The following is a 23,988-nucleotide window of genomic DNA, read 5'->3' on the forward strand; positions in this document are numbered from 1 at the left end:
ATGTACCGGGAGCAGGGCCTGTGCCCTCACCTGTCCTCAACCTGCCTCTGGCCTTTTCTGTTTCATCACCGCAATAAGTACTACATGCAGTAGGCTCAGCTTCACTTTTCATTAAGGATGAGCTTCTAGAGGACAGTCAGCAGCTACTGCCCAGCCAAGATGTGTAGGAGACTTCTGCCACTTCCTCCGCTAAGCGGGCAAGTAGTGATGAGAAGAGTGGCATGGGAGCTTGTGTTGCGAGTGGTCAGACTTCTGACCCAGAGGCCGCTGAGGAGGACATCAGTGATGTGCAGACACTACTTGATCATGATAAAGCCGATCGCACTTGGGAGCTGGGTGAAGAAGGGGCTACGTTATCATCAGGAGAAGAGGGTGGCAGCTAGCCCGTCAGGCAGTGGCTAAGCCAGCAAATCGATAGCGTGACTGGGAGTCAGCAGGGTGGCAGCAGTGGGAGGTCGGGAGCCAAACATGCCCAGGGTAGACCACCTGCTTTGCAGCAGTCTACCAGCCCAGGAAGTAGTGGTGCAGGGGTTCACAGAGACAGTGGCGGTTGCAATCAGTCGGTACGGACTGTTGGGGGGAAAAAATTACCTACTCGGCGGTCTGGCAGTTTTTTTTTCAAAGCACCAGAGGAGTCAAACTTGGCCATATGTCGCATCTGTGGACAGAAGGTGAAGCGTGGCCAGGGTGCTAATGTTGTCACTATGGCCCTGCGTCAACATGCGTCGCCATACAGTGGCCTGGGAGAACCGTGGCTCCGCTGTGGTGGTCCAGCCAGCCACAGCAACTGCTGCATCAGCCATTGGCACGCACCAGGTTTCAGGCAGTCAAGGCTCCACCACCTCAGCCGAAGGGAGGTGTCTGTCATTCCCATCTTCTGCTGGTCCAGATGCTCCTGCTCCTCCTATTCTTCATTAGTCTTTCCATCAGCAATCGATCACCGAAGTGATTGCCAAGAGACTGGGACTCCGCACCTTTCAGAGAACTGATGGCTTGTGCCGAGCCGAGGTGGAGAGTCCCAAGCCGTCATTTATTTTCGAAAAAGGCAGTACCAGCCCTGCACAAATATGTAGAACAGAAGGTGAGCCAGTCCTTGAGCCTATCGGTGTCTGCCAAAGTGTATGGCAGCGTCGACGTGTGGAGCAGTAACTACGGCCCACTGGGTGAATGTGATTCCTTCATTTACAGCCCACTGGGTGAATGTGATTCCTTCACAGCCACACCAGCAACTTGGCCTGGTCATGCCACTTCCGCCTCCATGTTGTCACGCCGTTGGTCTTACGACAATGTCCGCCTCTGCCTCCTCATTCTCTACCATGTCGTCAGACTCCACTGCTGGGACAAGTCACAGTGCCCCCTCCTGCATACCACATGTGCAGGGCTCGACGGTGTCACGCTGTTCTGCACCTGGTTTACCTTGGCAGGGGAGGAACTGCTCTGTGTGATGCATCAAGAAATTGAATCCTGGCTTTCTCCACGACAACTGAAAATCGGTGCCAGGCTGACCGACAACGGGAAGTACATGGGGTCGCCACCAATTCCTGATGCATCAGACTAGATCATCCATGGTGCCACACAAACACTTTTATAAAAGAGACTGGTTTCTTCTGACTACCTACCTCAGCTACTACTTTGATGCTGCAACCCGCCTGATGCCAAGTGCTCCTTCTTGCACCCACCTTTGTCAGCAGGTACTGGTATTGCCGCCCACTATTTTACCAGTCCTGATGCAGCTGCTGCTGCCATCTCCAAACTATGTCACCTTGCCACTCTGTGGCCTCCTAATGCTGCTGCTGCTACTGCCATCTCCACATTATGTCAACTTGCCGCTCTGTCGCCTTCTTATGCTGCTGCTATATCCACACTATGTCACCTTGCTACTCTGTAGCCTCCTGATGCTGCCGCCACCTCCAAACTATGTCACCTTGTCACTCTGTGGTCTCCTGATGCTGCTACCATGTCCACACTATGTCACCTTGCCACTCTGTGGTCTCCTGATGCTGCTGCCATCTCCACATTGTCACCTTGCCACTCTGTGGTCTCCTCATGCTGCTGCCATCTACGGTCTGAAAGTGTAAGGAAAATATATTATTATGAAACAACAATTATACAAAAAGTACATGACAACAATGACAACCTCCTGATGCTGCCGCCACCTATAGACTCTATCATTGTGCCACTAGGTGGCGTCATCATACTGCTGCCATCTACAGACTCTGTTATTGTGGCCTTCTCATGATGCTGCTGCTGCTGCAGCCGCCACCTCCAGACTGTCATTTTGCCACTCGGTACCCTTCTCCTGAGGCTGCTGCTGCATCCGCCACCTCCAGACTCTGTTATTGTGCCACTCGGTGGCTTTCTCCTGATGCCGCCACCTCCACACTCGGTCATTGTGCCACTCGGTGCCCTCCTCATACTGCTGCCAACTCCAGACTCTGTCATTGTGCTACTCGGTGGCCTCCTCATACTGCTTTCAAATCCAGACCCTGTCATTGGGCAACTCTGTGGACTTCTCATGCTGTTCTCACGCTCTCCACTTCTTGACTCGTCCACTATTTTGCCTTTCAGCCTGGCTGACATTATCATTTATTTGACCTTTCTTCTGATCTGTCAGAAGGAAGGAAAAATGAGACACACAATTAATCCTGTCTGTGAAGCAGCTGTAAGGCCTGTAAGGTCCCATCAGAAATGTCTTATGATTTGGTAGCAAAAAGCAGGAATGGGTACAAAACACAGAAGACATGCAAATATTCCATTCACGGGTCATCTGTTTTACATCCACTCCTGTTTTTTTGGGGGGCATTAGCAATAGTGATGGATTATTGAGCAAATGCTGACCGAGTGAAGACAGGAACCATTTTTTGTGGGTTATTGTTCTGACGGATCAGAGGAAGTGCAAAATAATCAGTGTCGTCAACACAAACTTACTGCTGACACCCTCTCCACTCTGTCAGGGGGCTCCACTTGTATAAGCGCTTAATAGAACAGGTTCTGTAGACATCTATGCGGAATCAGCTGACGACGGTGTAAAAGGACTGCGCTCTCACACTACAGTAGGATCTTGGGACTCTGCACGATTCTTTATACCTGCCCCTAACATCGACCTGTAAGGCTGAGTTCACACTTAAGTTATTTGGTCAGTATCGTCCCCGTGACTGCCCAAATAAGTGAAGTGTGCAGTGATTCTAAGAGTGACACCTGTCATCTGCATATCATACGGACTCACAGTATTATTTCACTAATAAAGCAGACTCCCTATGTGTGTTACTACAAGGCACAGTGTTCTACACCACTATAAAGGCTCTCAGCAGCCAGGAAATAGGCGTTTTTAACACGATTTCGCTGCAAATAAATTTGGATCTAAGCTAATTAAAAAAATAAAATAAAAAATTCACTCATCTCTATTGCTCATTATATGAGGAGGTACTTGATTGAGGTCACTTATTATTGTGAAGCACATGGAGGTACTAAAGTACAGTAATAACACCATGTGCCTCACATTAATAAGTGACTCGGTCATTTATAGTTACGCTGGCAATTGTAGCATTCACCAATGTTTTACTTCTATAAAGGCGTGATGAAAATATCTTTAAAGTAATGCAGGATATGTTAGTGCTAGAGACATAATAATAAAAAATGTTTACAGGATGTATGATACCTAGAGTATGATAATTGAATGGAAATTTCTAGCACAAACAACTTGCATAGTAAAACCAATGCGCGGTAAAGCTTGAGGTCACTAACAACGTCCAGTCAACATCATCATCTATGTATGGGGGAGATTCTGGAATCTTACAGAACCGCAACCCCTATACAGGAAATCCTATACTGTCAGTGGAATTCACATTACCATATACAAGTTGGGGAGGATACTTCTATAAATGGCTGAATAGCTGATAGTTCGTAATATAAAAAGCAAATTGTAAGTAGACTGTGATAAGAGAAAATAAAGGGTTAAAATAGGTTTTCACCTACAGCAACTTACACTGGATATTCTTTACCACCCTCACAGCACTAAACAGTGGGGACTTAATAGCTTTTGAAGGGCTGTCAGAACATGACAGCATTACGTATAGTGCAGGGCAGGCTGGAAGCTCTCTTACATGTGCACACCCTGCAGGCTTGCGACCAACCTGTTGCTACAAGTTCCACATTTTCTTTGGATGCAGTAGCCGCCCATGTGACAGTGGGAAAGGAGGGATGTTTTCCCTCCTCCTCCACTGTGTGGCCACTGATGATAAAATGTAAAGTAGATAAAAAGAGAAAAAACTGGAACTGCTTATTCCTTTTTTTGGCACTGCTAGGCTGGATATATCACGCAGGTAGTAGAGTAAAAAGTAGTATTTTATTTGTCTACATGTTTCGAGGGAATTGGACCCTCTTCTTCAGGACAATACACTATTAATGTTAATAGTGTATTGTCCTGAAGAAGAGGATCTAATTCCCTCAAAACGCGTAGACAAGTAAAATACTACTTTACTCTACTACCTGCGTGATATATCCAGCCTAGCAGCACCAAAAAAAGGAATAAGCAGTTCTTTTTTTTTTTTATTTACTTTACATTTCTCCCGCATTTAATCTATAAATGCGTCCTGGAACCAAGGCTGCAGCAAGGCACTCCCCGGATGCTGTTCGGGTTTATTTACCAGCAGGGCTCTTCAAGGTGTTGTGACTCCTCACAACACACTCTGGTAAGTGCATTACTTTTGTATTACTTTAATTACTTTATACTGTACTACACATCTGGCGCTGCCTCCGCTCTTCCCTCCCTCCTCCCCACTGATGATAACATGGCATGTGCCTTGTTGTGCTCACGCAATGTTCTCTAAACAAACGTCTATTACGCTGCATCTCCTAATCATCCCATACTACTTGTTCCGATTTTTTGGGTTTTCAATTGGGTTTTATGCCCCTCCCACATACCACAGTGGAGCTAGTTGCTTGAAAATTTGGTAATTTGCAGACCTTAGTAACACCTGCTACTTTAACCTTACAGCTTGTCCTTCTTTTTGTTGCAATTTCAAAGTTGACTGTATGTCCAAAAGTGCTAGTTTAGGGGGCTGCCATGATTGTCAGAGTGCTATGGCCTTTCTGTAATAGCAGAGGCAAAAAGCAATGGAGTTGGGTGTTTATACAATCTTGATTTTCACACATGGCAGAAGATTCTTTCAATTTGTTTTGTAAGTATATATGGTATTTGCTGAGAAAACAAAAATAAAATAAAAATGAATGCCTGATATTATGCATACATTTACACTGTCTACAGGATTAGTAAATTTGCCCCACGTTGTTGTGCCACCCACGTTCCTGGCTTTACAGTATTAGGACAGTAGTTTAGTCATCACAGACCGATTTGTTTGAAAAATTGCTGTATATTTACTAATTCTACTTAATATATCTAAAACAAATTTAGGCCAGGATGTCTAAACATTTATCAAAGTGGCTCATATTTTGTTTGAAAATTTGGTGTATTAGTAACATAGTTTATAAGGCCGAAAAAAGACATCTGTCCATCCAGTTCAGCCTGATATCCTGCAAGTTGATCCAGAGGAAGGCAAAAAAACACCTGTGAGGTAGAAGCCAATTTTCCCCACTTAAGGGGAATAAAGTTCTTTCTTGACTCCAGCCAGAATAACTTCCTGGATCAACGACCCCTCTCTAGTAGCTATAGTCTGTAATATTATTACACTCCAGAAATACATCCAGGCCCCTCTTGAACTTTTTGACATTTTAGTGAACAGCAAACTAAGCTGGAAAAACCAGTGTCAGGCAGCTGCTGCCAAGGCCAATAAAATTATGGGTTGCATCAAAAGGGGCATAGATGCCTGTGATAAGAACATAGTCCTACCAAATTACAAATCATTGGTCAGACCACACATGGAGTATTGTGTACAGTTCTGCTCTTCTGTGAACAAGGCAGACATAGCAGAGCTAGAGAAGGTCCAGAGGAGGGCAACTAAAGTAATAACTGGAATGGGGCAACTACAGTACCCTGAAAGATTATCAACATTAAGGTTATTCACTTTAGAAAAAAGATACTAAGGGGACATCTAATTACTATGTATAAATATATCAGGGGTCAGTACAGAGATCTCTCCCATCATCTGTTTATCCCCAGGACGGTGACTGTGACGAGGGGACATCCTCTGCGCCTGGAGGATAGAAGGTTTGAACACAAACGTAGAAGAGGATTCTTTACGGTAAGAGCAGTGAGACTATGGAACTCTCTGCCTGAGGAGGTGGTGATGGTGAGTTAACTAAGGCTGGGCTTACACGGGCGTCACATTTTGGCTCAGTATGCGTCCCGGGTGCACTGCGGCAAACCCGCGCGAGTAGGTATGCAATTTCAGTAATTTTTTACTGCGATTGCGTTCCGTTTCGTTTTTATCACGCGAGTGCAATGCGTTTTGCACACGCGTGATAAAAAACTGAATGTGGTACCCAGACCCGAACTTCTTCACTGAAGTTCAGGTTTGGGTTCAAGGTTGTGTAGATGTAATTATTTCCCCTTATAACAGGTTTATCAGGGAAAATAATAGCATTCTTTAATACAGAATGCTTAGTAGAAGGTCAATTAAGGGTTAAAAAATAAAAAATATTAACTCACCTCCTCCAACCATGATGGATGGACCATGTGATTGGATCATGTGATGCGACGTCACCACAGGTCCTTTAGCTGGCAGCTCATGATTAAAGACGTAAGAAGGGATCGGCAGCTACGCGATCAATTGGAGGAGGTGAGTAAATTATTATATTTTTTTTAACCCTCAGTTGACCTTCTCCTAATCATTCTGTATTAAAGAATGCAATTTTTTTCCCTTATAACCATGTTATAGGGGAGAATAATACAGTGAATAGACTTTCATCTTAGCAACCATGCGTGAAAATCGCTTGCTTGCGGATGCTTGCGATTTTCATGCAGTCCCTATGGGGCCTACGTTGCGTGAAAAACGCACAGTATAGAGCATCCTGCGATTTTCACGCAACGCACAAGCAATGCGTGAAAATCACCGCTCATGTGCACAGCCCCATAGAAATGAATGGGTCCGGATTCAGTGTGGGTGCAATGCGTTCACCTCACGCATTGCACCCGGCGGGAAATCTCGTGTGAACCCAGCCTAAACAAGTTTAAGCTGGGCCTGGATGTATTTCTGCAGTGTAATAATATTAGAGGCTATAGCTACTAGAGAGGGGTCATTGATCCAGGGAGTTATTTTGATTGCCTGAATGGAGTCGGGAAGGAATTGGAAGAAAGTGAGGAAAATTGGCTTCTACCTCACTGTTTTTTTTTTTTTGCCTTCCTCTGGATCAGCTTACAGGATAACAGGCCGAACTGGATGGACAAATGTCTTTTTTCGGCCTTATGTACTATGTTACTATGTTACCATCACCACCTCCTCAGGCAGAGAGTTCCATAGTCTCACTGCTCTTACCGTAAAGAATCCTCTTCTATGTTTGTGTTCAAACCTTCTTTCCTCCAGACGCAGAGGATGTCCCCTTGTCACAGTCACAGTCCTGACGATAAATACAGGTCCTTCAAAAAATATTAGCATATTGTGATAAAGTTCATTATTTTCTGTAATGTACTGATAAACATTAGACTTTCATATATTTTAGATTCATTACACACCAACTGAAGTAGTTCAAGCCTTTTATTGTTTTAATATTGATGATTTTGGCATACAGCTCATGAAAACCCAAAATTCCTATCAAAAAAAATTAGCATATCATGAAAAGGTTCTCTAAACGAGCTATTAACCTAATCATCTGAATCAACTAATTAACTCTAAACACCTGCAAAAGATTCCTGAGGCTTTTAAAAACTCCCAGCCTGGTTCATTACTCAAAACCGCAATCATGGGTAAGACTGCCGACCTGACTGCTGTCCAGAAGGACATCATTGACACCCTCAAGCAAGAGGGTAAGACACAGAAAGAAATTTCTGAACGAATAGGCTGTTACCAGAGTGCTGTATCAAGGCACCTCAGTGGGAAGTCTGTGGGAAGGAAAAAGTGTGGCAGAAAACGCTGCACAACGAGAAGAGGTGACCGGACCCTCAGGAAGATTGTGGAGAAGGACCGATTCCAGACCTTGGGGGACCTGCGGAAGCAGTGGACTGAGTCTGGAGTAGAAACATCCAGAGCCACCGTGTACAGGTGTGTGCAGGAAATGGGCTACAGGTGCCGCATTACCCAGGTCAAGCCACTTTTGAACCAGAAACAGCGGCAGAAGCGCCTGACCTGGGCTACAGAGAAGCAGCACTGGACTGTTGCTCAGTGGTCCAAAGTACTTTTTTCGGATGAAAGCAAATTTTGCATGTCATTCGGAAATCAAGGTGCCAGAGTCTGGAGGAAGACTGGGGAGAGGGAAATGCCAAAATGCCTGAAGTCCAGTGTCAAGTACCCACAGTCAGTGATGGTCTGGGGTGCCATGTCAGCTGCTGGTGTTGGTCCACTGTGTTTTATCAAGGGCAGGGTCAATGCAGCTAGCTATCAGGAGATTTTGGAGCACTTCATGCTTCCACCTGCTGAAAAGCTTTATGGAGATGAATTCATTTTTCAGCACGACCTGGCACTTGCTCACCGTGCCAAAACCACTGGTAAATGGTTTACTGACCATGGTATTACTGTGCTCAATTGGCCTGCCAACTCTCCTGACCTGAACCCCATAGAGAATCTGTGGGATATTGGGAAGAGAAAGTTGAGAGATGCAAGACCCAACACTCTGGATGAGCTTAAAGCCGCTATGGAAGCATCCTGGGCCTCCCTAGGAATTTGGGGTTTTCATGAGCTGTATGCCAAAATCATCAATATTAAAACAATAAAAGGCTTGAACTACTTCAGTTGTGTGCAATGAATCTAAAATATATCAAAGTCTAATGTTTATCAGTACACTACAGAAAATAATGAACTTTATCACAATATGCTAATTTTAGAAGGACCTGTAGATGATGGGAGAAATCTCAGTACTGACCCCTGATATATTTATACATAGTTATTAGATCTCCACATTTGTATAACTTTACACAAATTTTTCGCCAAAATTCAAGTGATGAACTGCGTCTTACTGATTCTGCTCTGGGCCCTGCTGCCAGCCTTTTTCTTTACCAGCTGCTCCTTTTCATTTTCTTTGTGTACTGTTCTGTCCATTATGATTCCACTGCTGCGGCCTGCATTTGGCCATAGCAGTTACATGTACATGATATCTTTTCATTGTTAATGAGCTGTAGTCTAAAGGTACAGCATTCTTAGAAAGGAGTATTCAGAGTATAATAATTTATCCAGAAACTATGTCATTCCAGGAGTTATATATTTATATATCAGCGTCCCGGGCCTGCTGCTCTGCTATACCAAGCGGGCATCTTCTGCAGCGGCCCAGACTTTCAATTCTTCCTCAGCTTCCTTGCAGCGGGCCCAGCTGACGGAGTTATCCATCTTGTCCTCCATCTTGGCATGAAGCAGCCTGCTCTTGCAAGCAACGTCTTTCCACTCTTGCCGTAGGTGCATGTGTATGCTTCTTTAAGGGCCAGTGCATGTGCACCCTAATCTTCACCAACCCAAGGTACCTTCTGCAGTGGTAGGGTGCTTGCTAGTATTTGTTTGCCCTTGTACTGACCCTTGCCCATTTATTTTACTTGTACTCTGTCTGCCAATACCGCAGTCTGCCCCATAGTACAATTTTATCTGATCCCTGTACAGCGGGTAGAGGGTGGGTACCAGAAGACTGCTAGGACTAGCCCAAAGTCAAAGATGTTGGTTGACACAGTGGCTCCACACCCACTGCCATAACAGTTTGCTAATGCCATAAAACCTCCAGGCCCACAAAATATGTGCCTGTCCTATATCTTTAAGGAGATAACCATTCAGAGTGGTTGCCAAGAGCAACTTCTGCAGTATCTACACTCCATTTTCACCTGCCTGGACTTCTTAACTGCTACCCAGCCAGTACTGTCACCTCAAGTCACAGCATCTGCATTGCCACATCTGCCAGTTACTGGCTCCAGCCTGCATCTGCCACTCCCCCTATGAAGGAGACCCCAGTTTATGCCAAGGTTTCCTGAATCAATGCACCATTCACATTGAGCTTCAGACCCACCAGTTCCCTGCTGACAGGTCTAAAAAAAACATATTTGTCACTGTCCTGTCTCATGAAGGACTCGCCTGGGCCACTCCCCTCTCTGAGTGCAGTGACCCTTTGACCAGCAACCTACAGGAATACCTGGCTACCTTTTGCATTATCTTTGAGGAACCTGACCATATTACTTCAGCCACCTCCTCCATCCTGCGCCTCCACATGATTAATCTCATGGTTGCGCAGTATACCATACAATTCTGTACACTTGTCTCAGAACTATTGTATCTTGGAACAGTGAGGCCTTGATGGCAGCTTTCTGGGAGGGTCTCTCAGGTCGCATAAAAGATGAACTGGCATGTCGTGACATCCCATCTACCTTGGATAAACTGATTACCCTGGTCACTTATACTGAACTCTTTTTCAGAGACTACTCTAAGGAAAATTCCTAAACTGGCACCTATTTTTCCAACTCCTGCACCACTAGCTCCGGAGTCTATGCAGCTGGATAAAATCTGATTATCTGAGGAGCGTCCGCACAAACACAGAGAGGGTTTGTGCATGCTGTGGGGTCAAAGGACATTACCTGCATACCTGTCCTCTAAAGTTGGGAAATTTCAGCGCCTAGGGTCCATTGTAGAAATGATCATGGTTAAAGACAAGCTCTCTCCAAAGTTAACTCTTCCTGTGTCTCGATCCTACGCTGAAACTCTGTATGGTGAAACTCTGTTAAAGGGTAACTACCAGTGGATTGCAGAGATAATTCTCTTAGGCTTAGCCCAAAGTAAAATCTTTTGACACACCCACCGCCATGACACAATAAGTCAAAGCATGTTTTTTTCCTATTTGTTTTATCTGCAGAGGCCAAAACAGCTGCCCTGTAATATAGTAGTTATTATGCATAAATGTCACTTTTCCTATACTTTCCATGTATGCGATATGTGTACGCCTAAGTAGCTAATTTTACCCTCTGGTCAGTTATTGGTTTATCTTCATCTTTGTTGGGACACACATTATTTTGCTTTATCAAAATATTTAAAGGGCATCTGTCGCCACATATCGCTATAAAACCAGCTGACATACCAGCTGCACATGTCAGGGGTTGTTCCCATCTCCAAATGTGGCCAGAATGTGTACAAGACAGCACTTTATAATCTGAAAATTACCTCCTTGGTACAACAAGGGCATAGCTATTGCACCAGGAGGCTCTGCTCATTCTCTGGTAGGCCACGTCCCTCCCACTTTTACTAACGTGGCCAGGCAGTTACGAGTAATCACACCGGGCCCAGAAGTCTGGTGTCTGCATGTTCACTTATGCGACTGATGCAGACGCACTAATGTACAGAATATCATCAGTGCATGGGCTCTGTACTGCCCATGCGCCAGCATTGTCACTCTGTCCACCCAGAAGAAACAGAGATACCATTGCAGAGAAGAGGAGGTGGCTGCTGGCACTGGATCCACCTTGTTTATGTAAGTATTTTTCTCCATTGCTGGGCTATTTTGCATTGGCACTGCCACCAATAATTGTGCCCACCGTTGAACCCTTTATCCAATATGTCATCAAGGATATATAGAAATTAATATATTTTATAGGATCATCAAGAACTTCAAGGTAAGAGGTTCAATTCTTGTTAAGAAGGCTTCAGGGCATCCAAGAAAGTCCAGCAAGCCCCAGGATCGTCTCCTAAAGAGGATTCAGCTGCGGGATCGGAGTGCCACCAGTGCAGAGCTTGCTCAGGAATGGCAGCAGGCAGTTGTGAGCGCATCTGCACGCACAGTGAGGCAAAGACTTTTGGAAGATGGCCTGGTGTCAAGAAGGGCAGCAAAGAAGCCACTTCTCTCCAAAAAAAACATCAGGGACAGATTGATCTTCTGCAGAAAATATGGTGAATGGACTGCTGAGGACTGGGGCAAAGTCATATTCTCCGATTAAGCCTCTTTCCGATTGTTTGGGGCATCAGGAGACTTGTCCGGAGAAGAAAAGAAGAAAAGGTGAGCGCTACCATCAGTCCTGTGTCATGCCAACAGTAAAGCATCCTGAGACCATTCATGTGTGGGGTTGCTTCTCATCCAAGGGAGTGGGCTCACTCACAATTTTGCCCAAAAACACAGCCATGAATAAATACAGCAACTTCTTCCAACAATCCAACAACAGTTTGGTGAAGAACAATGCATTTTCCAGCACGATGGAGCACCGTGCCATAAGGCAAAAGTGATAACTAAGTGGCTCGGGGACCAAAACGTTGACATTTTGGGTCCATGGCCTGGAAACTCCCCAGAACTTAATCCCATTGAGAACTTGTGGTCAATCCTCAAGAGGCGGGTGGACAAACAAAAACCCACTAATTCTGACAAACTCCAAGAAGTGATTATGAAAGAATGGGTTGCTATCAGTCAGGAATTGGCCCAGAAGTTGATTGACAGCATGCCCAGTCGAATTGCAGAGGTCCTGAAAAAGAAGGGCCAACACTGCAAATACTGACTCTTTGCATAAATGTCATGTAATTGTCGATAAAAGCCTTTGAAACGTATGAAGTGCGTGTAATTATATTTCACTACATCACAGAAACAACTGAAACAAAGATCTAAAAGCAGTTTAGCAGCAAACTTTGTGAAAACTAATATTTGTGTCATTCTCAAAACTTTTGGCCACGACTGTACTGACAAAAAGGACATGTTTGATACCTTATGACTTCCATAGTCCTCCTCTCTCTCCCACTCACATGACGCCTTTGCCCTCAACTTTCACTTAGGGCTTGTTCTCCATATCTGGATAGTACTGAATACCATCCTAGGTGACTTATTTGGGCGGTACCTAATTATTTATTGTAGGTCTTATGTGGCACACGGGGGCGTTGCTAGAGTCTCAAAAGATCCGGAGCCCAATCCCCAATGAATATGGCCTAGTTTTCTAAGTCTCTTGCTGTACAGCAGCACATACCTGTCACATCCAGGGCCTCCAGGTGACATCTCCTAAGATGTAGATCTTCTCTGTCATAATTTTCGTATAACTTCTCTCAGCCGCGACTCGTCTCTGCATAGTGTAACACACAGACGTCTTAGCTTCCCCACATTTCTATCATCATCCCCCAACCTGGAGTCCCCACAATGTTATTCTGCTGCTCGCTGTGCTCCCAAATACCACCAAATACTCTCCTGAAGAAATATGAGTGCCTCATAATAATAGTGCTCCTCATAGTCCCAGCAATAGTAATTCTCTTCTAGAATGCCCCCATTAGTAACACTGCCCCTACAGTGCCCCCATCTTTGATAATGCTCCCCAAGATTTCCCCCATTAGTAGAAGTGCCCTCCAGTATTAATAATGCCCTCACAGAGCACCCAGTAGAAATAAAGCCTCCTATTTTTCCCCCAGTGGTAATAGTTTTCTACAGACCCCTCAGTAGTAATTAGGCCCCCCATAGTGCTCTTAGTAGAAATATGGCAGATCTATATGTCCCTCCTATAGAGCCCCCAGTAGTAATATCCCCTGGATTTATAATACCCCTACAGTGCCCCCAGTATTTATACTGCCCCCTATTGTTATAATGGTCACCCTGAAGTGCCCCCAGTATTTATAATGCCCCCTGTAATTATATTCCTCTGTCCACCATACATACCCATGTACATAACATCACACCATTTCTCCTGCCCCCTCCAAAATACAGTCCTATGTAAATAACATCACTTCCCTCCCTTCTGCCCCTCCAAAATATAGTCCCATGTAAATAACACTATTTCCCTCTCTCCGCCATAGACTCCCTTGTAAATAACATCACATCATCTCTCCAGCCCCTTCTAAAATACAGTCCCATGTAAATAACATAACCTCCTCCCCAGCCACATCCAACATGCAATCTCATGTAAATATCACCCACTCAACATTCAGTCCCATGTAAATAACACCATTCCCCCCACCAGCCACCTTTAACATACAGTCCCATGTAAATAACATTGCCCCCTCAACATTCAGTCTCATGTAAATAACATCACTCCCTCCCACAGCCGCCATCAACATACAGTCCCATGTAAATAACATCCCTTCATTCAGCCATAACATACAGTCCCAGTTAAATAACCACAACTCCCAGCATTGCTCTGCCTCTCTCTTCACTTACCTCTCCTCATGTAGCAGATCTCACCACAACTTCTTCCACCATGTCTTCTCCTCTTTACTGCCGTCATCTTTTGCAATGGTCACATGATGGTGACATCATCCCAGGTACTTCTCAACCACTGCCTGTTTTGCTGGTCACATGACCTGTGATGTCACCACATATCCTTCAAATCTTCCAGTGCATTAGATTCAATTGTATTGCTGTCCTGAGGATGACAATACAGTTGTATCTAGCATGCAAGGCAGGACATTCGGGGCCTGGGACAAAACATTAGGGGCGCAGGCCCCAAATTTTTTAACCTAGCAACGGCCCTGGTGGCGCACATGTTTTGCTTGTCCTCCTCTTCTTCTTAGTTTTGTTGTGAACATTGTTTCTAATGCTATACAATCTGTAAAGGATTAACACCAGTGAAACTCCCATGTTTTCATTGTTAATGTTAAAGAGGACCTTTAACCACTCCTAAACTGCCTATTTTAATAGCTACATACATTCCCCACGTACTAACAATTCTGGAGCATCTATTCTTATGACTGTATGTTGTGCCATTCCTTTATTATTTGCACTATAAGTTGTAAATTAATTGCTATTAACCTTCAGTAAGGGTACAGAGGGGAGATATCCAGTTGGGGGGGTGTACCTCCACAGACACACTATCTAATCAGGGCTGCCATTTTCAGACTGCCCCCCAAACTGGTTACCTCCACGCTGTACCCTTACTGAAGGCTAATAGCAATTCATTCATAACTTCTAGTAGAAATAATAAAGGAATGGCTCAACATAGAGCCATAAGAATAGAGGCTCCAGAATTGTTACTTCATGTGGAATGCATGGAGCTATTAAAATAGGCATGTCAGGAGCGGTGAAAGGTCCTCTTTAAAACCATTTAACTGAATTAAGAATAATATGGAATTGCAGTGCTCAAACTTATACTGTTTTATATTTAGCCCATCGAATGGAGGTCGTTCGTGTGTAGGACCAAGCTATGAACTGCAGCTATGTAATATTGAAGAATGTGACGATTATGAGGACTTTAGAGAAGAACAGTGCAGACAATGGGACCCATTCTTTGAATATCAGAATGCTAAACATCACTGGATTCCATATGAACATCCAGATGGTAATGTGAGATTTAGCCAAACTTTTTCCTTTGTCCAGTCTCTTGTCATATTTTCCCATATCATATACGACACAAACATTGTGAAATTATTATAAAACAATCTTCCAATCCAGTACTTCACAAATAAAGGATATTGAAACAAAAAAAGATAGCATTTGAATAAAATAAAAGAAAAACTTTCAGCATACAATAGTTTGTAACATTTAGAATACTGCCTTGTGGCAGCCTCTGTTAAGAACTACAGTAGATTGTATGATGGGTTTTTCAGGTGTGAGCTAAGAGAGTTTGTCTAAGGCTACTTTCACACTGGCGTTTCTGGGTCCGTTTGTGAGATCCGTTTCAGGGCTCTCACAAGCGGTCCAAAACGTATCAATTTAGCCCCAATGCCTTCTGAATGGATAAGGATCCGTCCAGAATGCATCAGTTTGCCTCCTTTCAGCCTCCATTCTGCTCTGAAAGCGGACACCAAAATGTAAGTCAATGGGGACGGATCCGTTTTCACTGACACAATATGGTGCAATTGAAAACGGACCCGCCTCCCATTGACTTTCAGTGTAAGTCAAAACGGATCAGTTTGCATTATCATGAACAAAAAAATATATATATTTTTGTTTTTGTTTTTGTTTTGTTCATGGTAATGCAAACGGATCCGTTCTGAACGGATACAAGTGTTTGCGTTATAGGTGCGGATCCGTCTGTGCAGATACCAGACGAATCCACACCTAACACAGGTGTGAAAGTAGCCTAAGAAACAAGGGGAGCTGGTGAAGTCTTTTGAGATGTAACCACACATGGCTTTAAGGCTACTTTCACACCTGCGTTAGGTGCGGATCCGTCTGGTATCTGCACAGACGGATCCGCACCTATAATGCAAACGCTTGTATCCGTTCAGAACGGATCCGTTTGCATTACCATGAACAAAACAAAAATATATATATATATATATATATATATATTATTTTTTTTTTATTATTATTTTTTTTTATTCATGATAATGCAAACGGATCCGTTTTGACTTACACTGAAAGTCAATGGGAGGCGGGTCCGTTTTCAATTGCACCATATTTGTGTCAGTGACATTGTAAGTCAGGACGGATCCATTTGGCTCTGTATCGTCGGGCGGACATCAAAACACTGCAAGCAGGCAGGCAAACTGATACATTCTGAGCGGATCCTTATACATTCAGAATGCATTGGGGCTAAACTGATCCGTTTTGGACCGCTTGTGAGAGCCCTGGACGGATCTCACAAACGGACCCAGAAACACCAGTGTGAAAGTAGCCCAAGTTGTTTGTTTGATTAATCTAAGGTTGCCAGATTTTAGGGAAGAGACCCCTATTTTTGTTTTCCCAACCTGCCAGTTTCTCCATCCTGTACATTTGGTGAACCTTCTCCAGAGTGTTATTGAAAGGGTCGGTGTATCTCCATTTCAGTAGTATAAGAAGTTAGGCTGCTGGTAGAAAATGGATAGCTACTGTAGGTCATTTTGTTTGGAAGTGAAGTTACTCTGGAATCTTGAGCAAAATTAACTCCAGGAGAGGGTCATTATCAGTCATGTTAATGCTCCGTGCCTCTGCAGTCTGCATCGGGTCTTGGCACTCTTTCACGGAGCGGATGCCACGCACGGCATCCGCTCGTGTGAAACAGCCCTAAAGGACTTTCAATTTGGTTAGGATAAATTTTGGTCAGAATTTAATCAGGCGGCTGATTCGGACAAATTTGCTTGTCAAGGACATGTACACAGTGGCAGCACAGTAAGCTGCTATGCACATGACAGCGTTTTTCTTCAGTATGCTATCTGTTTATTAAACAAGTCAGTGGGGATACTCACACAACCATTTTTTTCATGAATATGAGTCCCCAATCAGAGCATTTCACCACAAGGTATATACTTGTCCGATTTTGCAAATGAGAATAGCCCTTTCTATTGACAGGAGTGGGAACACCACCACTTTTTTGCAGACCAAAAATCTGACATGTACATACGTGATGCCTAAATATGGGATGTGGCGTTATAATCCATATAATCCTCCTGGAATAGAATCATGCACACCAGCCATAGTACAACTACAACATGGTGTCTAATAACTCTTCTCTAAAAAAAAGAAAATTATCATCGAGAGTTACAAATGAAAATCCCCCCCCCCCAAAAAAAAAAAGAAGAAGAAGAAGCCCCAAGAACAACTAGACTCACGAGAGAGAAACTACCTATCCACAGTTAGATATTCTATGTTTTTTTCCGAGAGCCTGATAACCTGTTTTATACATTATGAAGTTTGATTTCAGCAGAATCACCCAGACAGAAATAGTTTGAGTTTTGGGATCTTTCTAATTTAGAAGAATATTAGTTTTTTTTTCCAGTAGGAGAAGGCACACACTAGGATTGACCATTCTAGTTAAGTCCACCTGCTTTTGAGACTCCAGCATGCCCTTCCAGAATGCCTTTACAATCATATATTCCCAAGTGATATAAAGGAAATGACCCTCAATTAAAAGTCCTCTTTAATTACAGAAAGAATATTTTAGGAGTAGAGTAAATTTGAAGAAATATGTTGACCTTTACTAAAGGCCCAACTATGGACTCCATGATTTCCAGAGCTGCATATATTCAACGTTTAAGACAAGTTACATTTTTTTTTCTCTGTACCAGAGCCATACAAATTATTATTATAATGCATTATAAAGAATAACTAAACGTTTGAGAAAAATTATTTTTATTACAGTTTACCCTCCCTAAAGTGCAGCTTTCCCTGTGCGCTTAAAATTCACATTTCTGTACATTGCTGACAACCACCCATGTGCTATGCCAGGATTAGCTGAGTGGAGCAGGCTCCTGCTTCTGCCCACTCTGCTAAGCTAAGAGTCTTGCATGTCAGCTTTTAGCTTGGCGGAGCAGGCAGTACCCATGTGCTATACCACGAGTTAGTAATCTTCCAGGGGGTACGGGCAGGAGCAGCAATATGCACTCCTGCCCGCACGTGCTGCTGCGGCCTCATTCACAAATAGTCTACAGCCCAGACTCCGCACACCGCTGAACAGTCAGCGATGTATGGAAATGTCAATTTTAAGCGCTTTAGGGAGGGGAAACTAATAAAAATACAAAATCCATTAATAAAGTATTTTAGAAAAAACATTATTAGGGCATTAGGGACATCTAAATTCATGGAAAATGAGGGGAAGTGAGGCGTGTGCAGTGTATAAAACTGTAATTTATTGGTATACACTAAAAACAGGGACATCTTATTAAAATTCTACTTAGGTTTAGTTATTCTTTTTTAAATGTCCCAAATGGCCTAATATTACTTTTTCTAATGTATTTTTTATTTAATTTTTACTAGAGATATAATCCCCTAAAGCACAGATTTTCCTGTGCGGTTTAAATTCACTATTCTCCACACTGTTGACTTTCAGAGGAGTATGGACTCTACACTTTATGAAAAGGGCCGCAGAGAACAGAGTATGGGCAGGAGCACAGATTGCTGCTCCTGCCTGTGCCCCCTGAGGTTTACTAAATGGTGGCATAGCACATAGGCAGGACGGCGTTAGGGGGGGAAAACAGGGCAATTGGCCAGACCCCCCTTTCCAAAAGGGGCCCCCTGCTGTTAGATACTTAAAGGGGTTCTGCAGTTTTTTAAAACTAATGATCTATCCTCTGGATAGATCATCAGCATCTGATTGGCGGGGGTCTGACACCCGGGACCCCTTCCGATCAGCTGTTTGAGAAGGCAGTGGCGTTGGCAGTAGCGCCGCGGCCTTCTTGCTTTATACCGCAGGCCCAGTGACGTCACGACTAGTATCACTGGCCTGGGCGCGGCTAAGCTCCATTCAAGTGAACAGAGCTTAGCCCTGCCCACTGATCAGATTCTGATTATCTATCCAGAGGATATATCATCAGTTTAAAAAAACAGCAGAACCCCTTTAAGTATTGCCCCCCACCTCCCGCGCACAGTCTCCCCGTCTCGCCAGAGCTCGGTGACCGGCCAGCATTAGCCACAGACCAGCATCAGGACGTTGTGTGGGTGGAGCTAACATAGCCCCCCCCCCCCCCATCTCCCTTTGCCTGCACTTGCTCCTGGCTGCAATGCCCAAAACGTCAGACTGAGCTCCCAGGAACCTCATACAGCACCTGGTAAGTCCATCTAGCATGCAGCAGTGTCTGTGGAGGGGATGACAGGCTGCTGGGGTCACACTCTCATTGTAGCAGCCCTGCACTGCCCTCAACTACTGATGGTTACTGACCTGTGAGTTCCCACTGTCAGCGCTGTGTTTCCCCTGTGCCCCCTCCTGTGTGGCCCCTGTGCCCCCCTCCTGTGTGGTCCCTGTGCCCCCCTCCTGTGTGGTCCCTGTGCCCCCCTCCTGTGTGGTCCCTGTGCCCCCCTCCTGTGTGCTCCCTGTGCCCCATCCTGTGCGCTCCCTGCGCCCACTGTGTGTGCTCTCTGTGTGTGTTCCCTGTGCCTGCTGTGTGTGCTTCCTGTACCCCCTCTGTGTGAGCCCACTGCCTTTGCTCCCTGTGCCCGCTGTGTTCACTCCCTGTGCCATCTCTTTGTGTGATCACTGTGCCCTCTGTGTGTGCTTCCTGTGCCCCTCTGTGTGAGCTTGCTGTGCCCCTTCTGTGTGCGATCACTGTGCCCACTGTGTGTGCTTCCTGTGCCCCTCTGTGTGAGCTTCCTGTGCTCTCTCTGTGTGAGCTTCCTGTGCTCTCTCTGTGTGAGCTTCCTGTGCTCTCTCTGTGTGAGCTTCCTGTGCTCTCTCTGTGTGAGCTTCCTGTGCTCTCTCTGTGTGAGCTTCCTGTGCTCTCTCTGTGTGAGCTTCCTGTGCTCTCTCTGTGTGAGCTTCCTGTGCTCTCTCTGTGTGAGCTTCCTGTGCTCTCTCTGTGTGAGCTTCCTGTGCTCTCTCTGTGTGAGCTTCCTGTGCTCCCTCTGTGTGAGCTTCCTGTGCTCCCTCTGTGAGCTTCCTGTGCTCCCTCTGTGTGAGCTTCCTGTGCTCCCTCTGTGTGAGCTTCCTGTGCTCCCTCTGTGTGAGCTCCCAGTGCCCCCTCTGTGTGTACTTTCTGTGCCCCCCGTGTGACCCCACTGTGTGAGCTCCCTGTGCCCCCTCTTTGTGAGCTCCCTGTGTCCCCTCTGTGTGAGCTCCCTGTGTCCCCTCTGTGTGAGCTCCCTGTGTCCCCTCTGTGTGAGCTCCCTGTGTCCCCTCTGTGTGAGCTCCCTGTGTCCCCTCTGTGTGAGCTCCCTGTGTCCCCTCTGTGTGAGGTCCCTGTGTCCCCTCTGTGTGAGCTCCCTGTGTGAGCTCCCTGTGCCCCCTCTTTGTGAGCTCCCTGTGCCCTCTCTGTGTGAGCTCCCTGTGCCCCCTCTGTGTGAGCAACCTGTGCCCCCTCTGTGTGAGCAACCTGTGCCCCCTCTGTGTTAGCAACCTGTGCCCCCTCTGTGTGAGCTCCCTGTGCCCCATCTGTGTGAGCTCCCTGTGCCCCCTCTGTGTGAGCTCCCTGTGCCCCCTCTGTGTGAGCTCCCTGTACCCCCTCTGTGTGAGCTCCCTGTGCCCCCTCTGTGTGAGCAACAGATCCTCCATAACAGTGTGTCCTCCACAGATCCCCCATAAGTGTGTCCTCCACAGATCCCCCATAACAGTGTGTCCTCCACAGATCCCCCTATAACAGTGTGTCCTCCACAGATCCCCTATAACAGTGTGTCCTCCACAGATCCCCCCATAACAGTGTGTCCTCCACAGATCCCCTATAACAGTGTGTCATTCACAGATCTCCTATAACAGTGTGTCATTCACAGATCTCCTATAACAGTGTGTCATATACAGATCCCCTATAACAGTGTGTCATTCACAGATCTCCTATAACAGTGTGTCATTCACAGATCTCCTATAACAGTGTGTCATTCACAGATCTCCTATAACAGTGTATATGCGCCGCATTATCTCCATTCCCTGCTATGGAATTTTGAAAAATAAGAGAGCCAGTGATCAGCTATTATCAGAACACTCATTGCATAATGGAGGATGACCATGCATGCACACTGTGCTCTCCCTTCACTTCACTTTCCTGCACCATGGAAAAACAGAAGTGCCCTGGCAATTCATAACGCGGGGTCCATGTCCAGAATTTCCATTGAAAGTGAGAAGGAATAAAAAAAATCTACGCCAAAACTGCATCAAAAATGGTTTTATAAAATTAGTCAGACAAAAACATATCCCCAAAAAACCTGATGCGGATTCTGCAATAGGTTTTTTTAAGCACAGAAAATACTCTGTGTGAACATACCCAAAGAGGCTGCAGGATCAGCAGCTTAGGGCTCTTTCACATCTGCGTTCTTTTCTTCCGGCATAGAGTTCCGTCGTTGGGGCTCTATGCCAGAAGAATCCGGATCAGTTTTATCCTAATGCATTCTGAATGGAGTGAAATCCGTTCAGGATGCATCAGGATGTCTTCAGTTCTGGACCGGAACGTTTTTTGGCCGGAGAAAATACCGCAGCATGCTGCGCTTTTTGCTCCGGCCAAAAATCCTGAAGACTTGCCGCAAGGCCGGATCCGGAATTAATGCCCATTGAAAGGCATTGATCCGTATCCGGCCTTAAGCTAAACGTCGTTTCGGCGCGTTGCCGGATCTGACGTTTAGCTTTTTTAGAGTGGTTACCATGGCTGCCGGGACGCTAAAGTCATGGCAGCCATGGTAAAGTGTAGCGGGGAGCGGGGGAGCAGCATACTTACCGTCCGTGCGGCTCCCGGGGCGCTCCAGAGGGACTTTAATAGCGTCCTGGCTGCCATAGTAACACTGAAAGCATTTTGAGCGTCTTCAAATGCTTTCAGTACACTTGCGTTTTTCCGGATCCGGCATGTAATTCCGGCAAGTGGAGTACACGCCGGATCCGGACAACACAAGTGTGAAAGAGGCCTTACAGTGGAAAGGCTAAAGAGAGATAATGTCATTCTACACTCAGCTGCTGTGGTTACAACCACTGTCCGTGCCTACAAAGTTTTGTCAAACTGCTAGTTCAATATTTCAGGATTTGGGGCCCCACTTTAAATTTTGCCCAGGGTGACACTTTTTCTAAAACCAGTCCTGCACATAGGTATCCTGTAACCAGGTGCTATGCCATGATTAGCTGAGCGGAGTGGCTCCTGCTTTGCTAGTCTAAAATCTTACATGCAGGACTCTTAGCTTAGTGAAGCAAGCACAGACAGGAGCCCACCCTGCTCAGCTAATCCAGGCATAGCACACGCCAGGAGCTGCAATGTGTGCTCCTGCCTGTACTCTGTTCACACACGGTACACCGCTGAGACGTCAGCAGTGTGGAGAATAGTGAATTTAGCACACACAGGAAATCTTCGCTTTAGGCTATATGCACACGACTGTTGTGTGTTTTGCGGCCCTCAAATTGCGCATCCGCAAAACACGTATGGCGTCCGTGTGCGTTCCGCAATTTGCGGAACGGCACGGACAGCCTTTAATATAACTGCCTATTCTTGTCCACAAAGCGCGGACAAGAATAGGACATGTTATATTTTTTGCGGTCCACGGAATGGAGCCACGGATGCGGACAGCACACAGAGTTCTGTCTGCATCTTTTGCGGCCCCATTGAAGTGAATGAGTCCGCATCCCAGTTGCCAAAACTGCGGCTCGGATGTGGACCAAAACAACAGCAGTGTGCATGTAGCCTTAGGGGGAAATATCTCTATTAGAAATGCAAAATCCATAAATAAAATACATTAGAACAAGTATTATTAGGGCATTTGGGACATTTCGCCTGCGCAGAATACCGAAGGGCACAAGATTTCCCCAGGGCACAGGGCAGGCAGAAGGAAGGGAATCATGCCTGGCCCTGTCAATCAACACTTGGAAGGCGTGACTAGAGGTGGGAGACTCTAGGTGCAGGAGCAACGCCTCCCCCCCCCCCCCCCCCCCCGCGCTCCTAGAGGCTCATTTACATATTATAAAAGTAAGAATTCTACAGTAACGGGCACGGATAATCATTAGAATAGCAGCTGGCATTAGCACATCGCTAATGTCAGTCAGTTTAATACTGAAAATTCTTTAATGCTATGACTTAACTGTAGCATTATTTCTATATCTCTTACAGAAAAGGAAAGGTGTCATCTTTACTGTCAGTCAAAAGAAACTGGAGATGTGGTGTATATGAAAAGACTAGTACATGATGGAACACAATGCTCATATAAAGATTCTCACAATATCTGTGTTCGAGGTGAATGTCTGGTAAGTAATAAATGTTTGTTGATTAACCCTTTCAAGACAGAGCAATTTTTCACCTTAGGGTGCTGGCACACAGTGCAGTTCTGACATGCATTCAGGATGCAGTTTTTTATTGTAGCTCACGGAAATAGGGAAGAAAAATTAAATGCAAAAATGAAAAAAACCTCTGGTAGCCAAAGGGTTAAAAATAAATTTGAGTTGATATGTTTTACCTTCATAAAAAAATATCTAAAATTTACAGAAAATTTTGAAAAATTGGCTATTTCCAAAATTTCAATTTCTCGGGTTTCAAGACAAATATGTGACACCTTATAAAAATTGTTATAAAATAACATTCACCGTATGTCTACTTTATGTTCATCATTCATGCATCATTTTAAAAATGTCATCTTATTTTTCTGAAATTTCGAGAATTTTAGAAGTGATTTTTAACATTTTCAACAAAATTTCTAAAACTGACTTTA

At 45.1% G+C, this 23,988-nt stretch overlaps 1 protein-coding gene across 1 annotated transcript in view; it reads left to right on the forward strand.

Moving 5' to 3' along the window:
• LOC122928255 (A disintegrin and metalloproteinase with thrombospondin motifs 2-like) overlaps positions 1–23,988 on the forward strand; it is a 670,803-nt gene that overhangs the window by 359,300 nt on the left and 287,515 nt on the right. The window contains exons 12-13 of the mRNA XM_044280912.1: positions 15,135–15,307; positions 23,394–23,527. Coding sequence (XP_044136847.1) covers positions 15,135–15,307; positions 23,394–23,527 — 307 coding nt within the window. The remainder of the gene's footprint in view (positions 1–15,134; positions 15,308–23,393; positions 23,528–23,988) is intronic.

The sequence above is a fragment of the Bufo gargarizans genome, chromosome 2 (assembly GCF_014858855.1).
Source record: "Bufo gargarizans isolate SCDJY-AF-19 chromosome 2, ASM1485885v1, whole genome shotgun sequence".
NCBI lineage: Eukaryota > Metazoa > Chordata > Amphibia > Anura > Bufonidae > Bufo > Bufo gargarizans.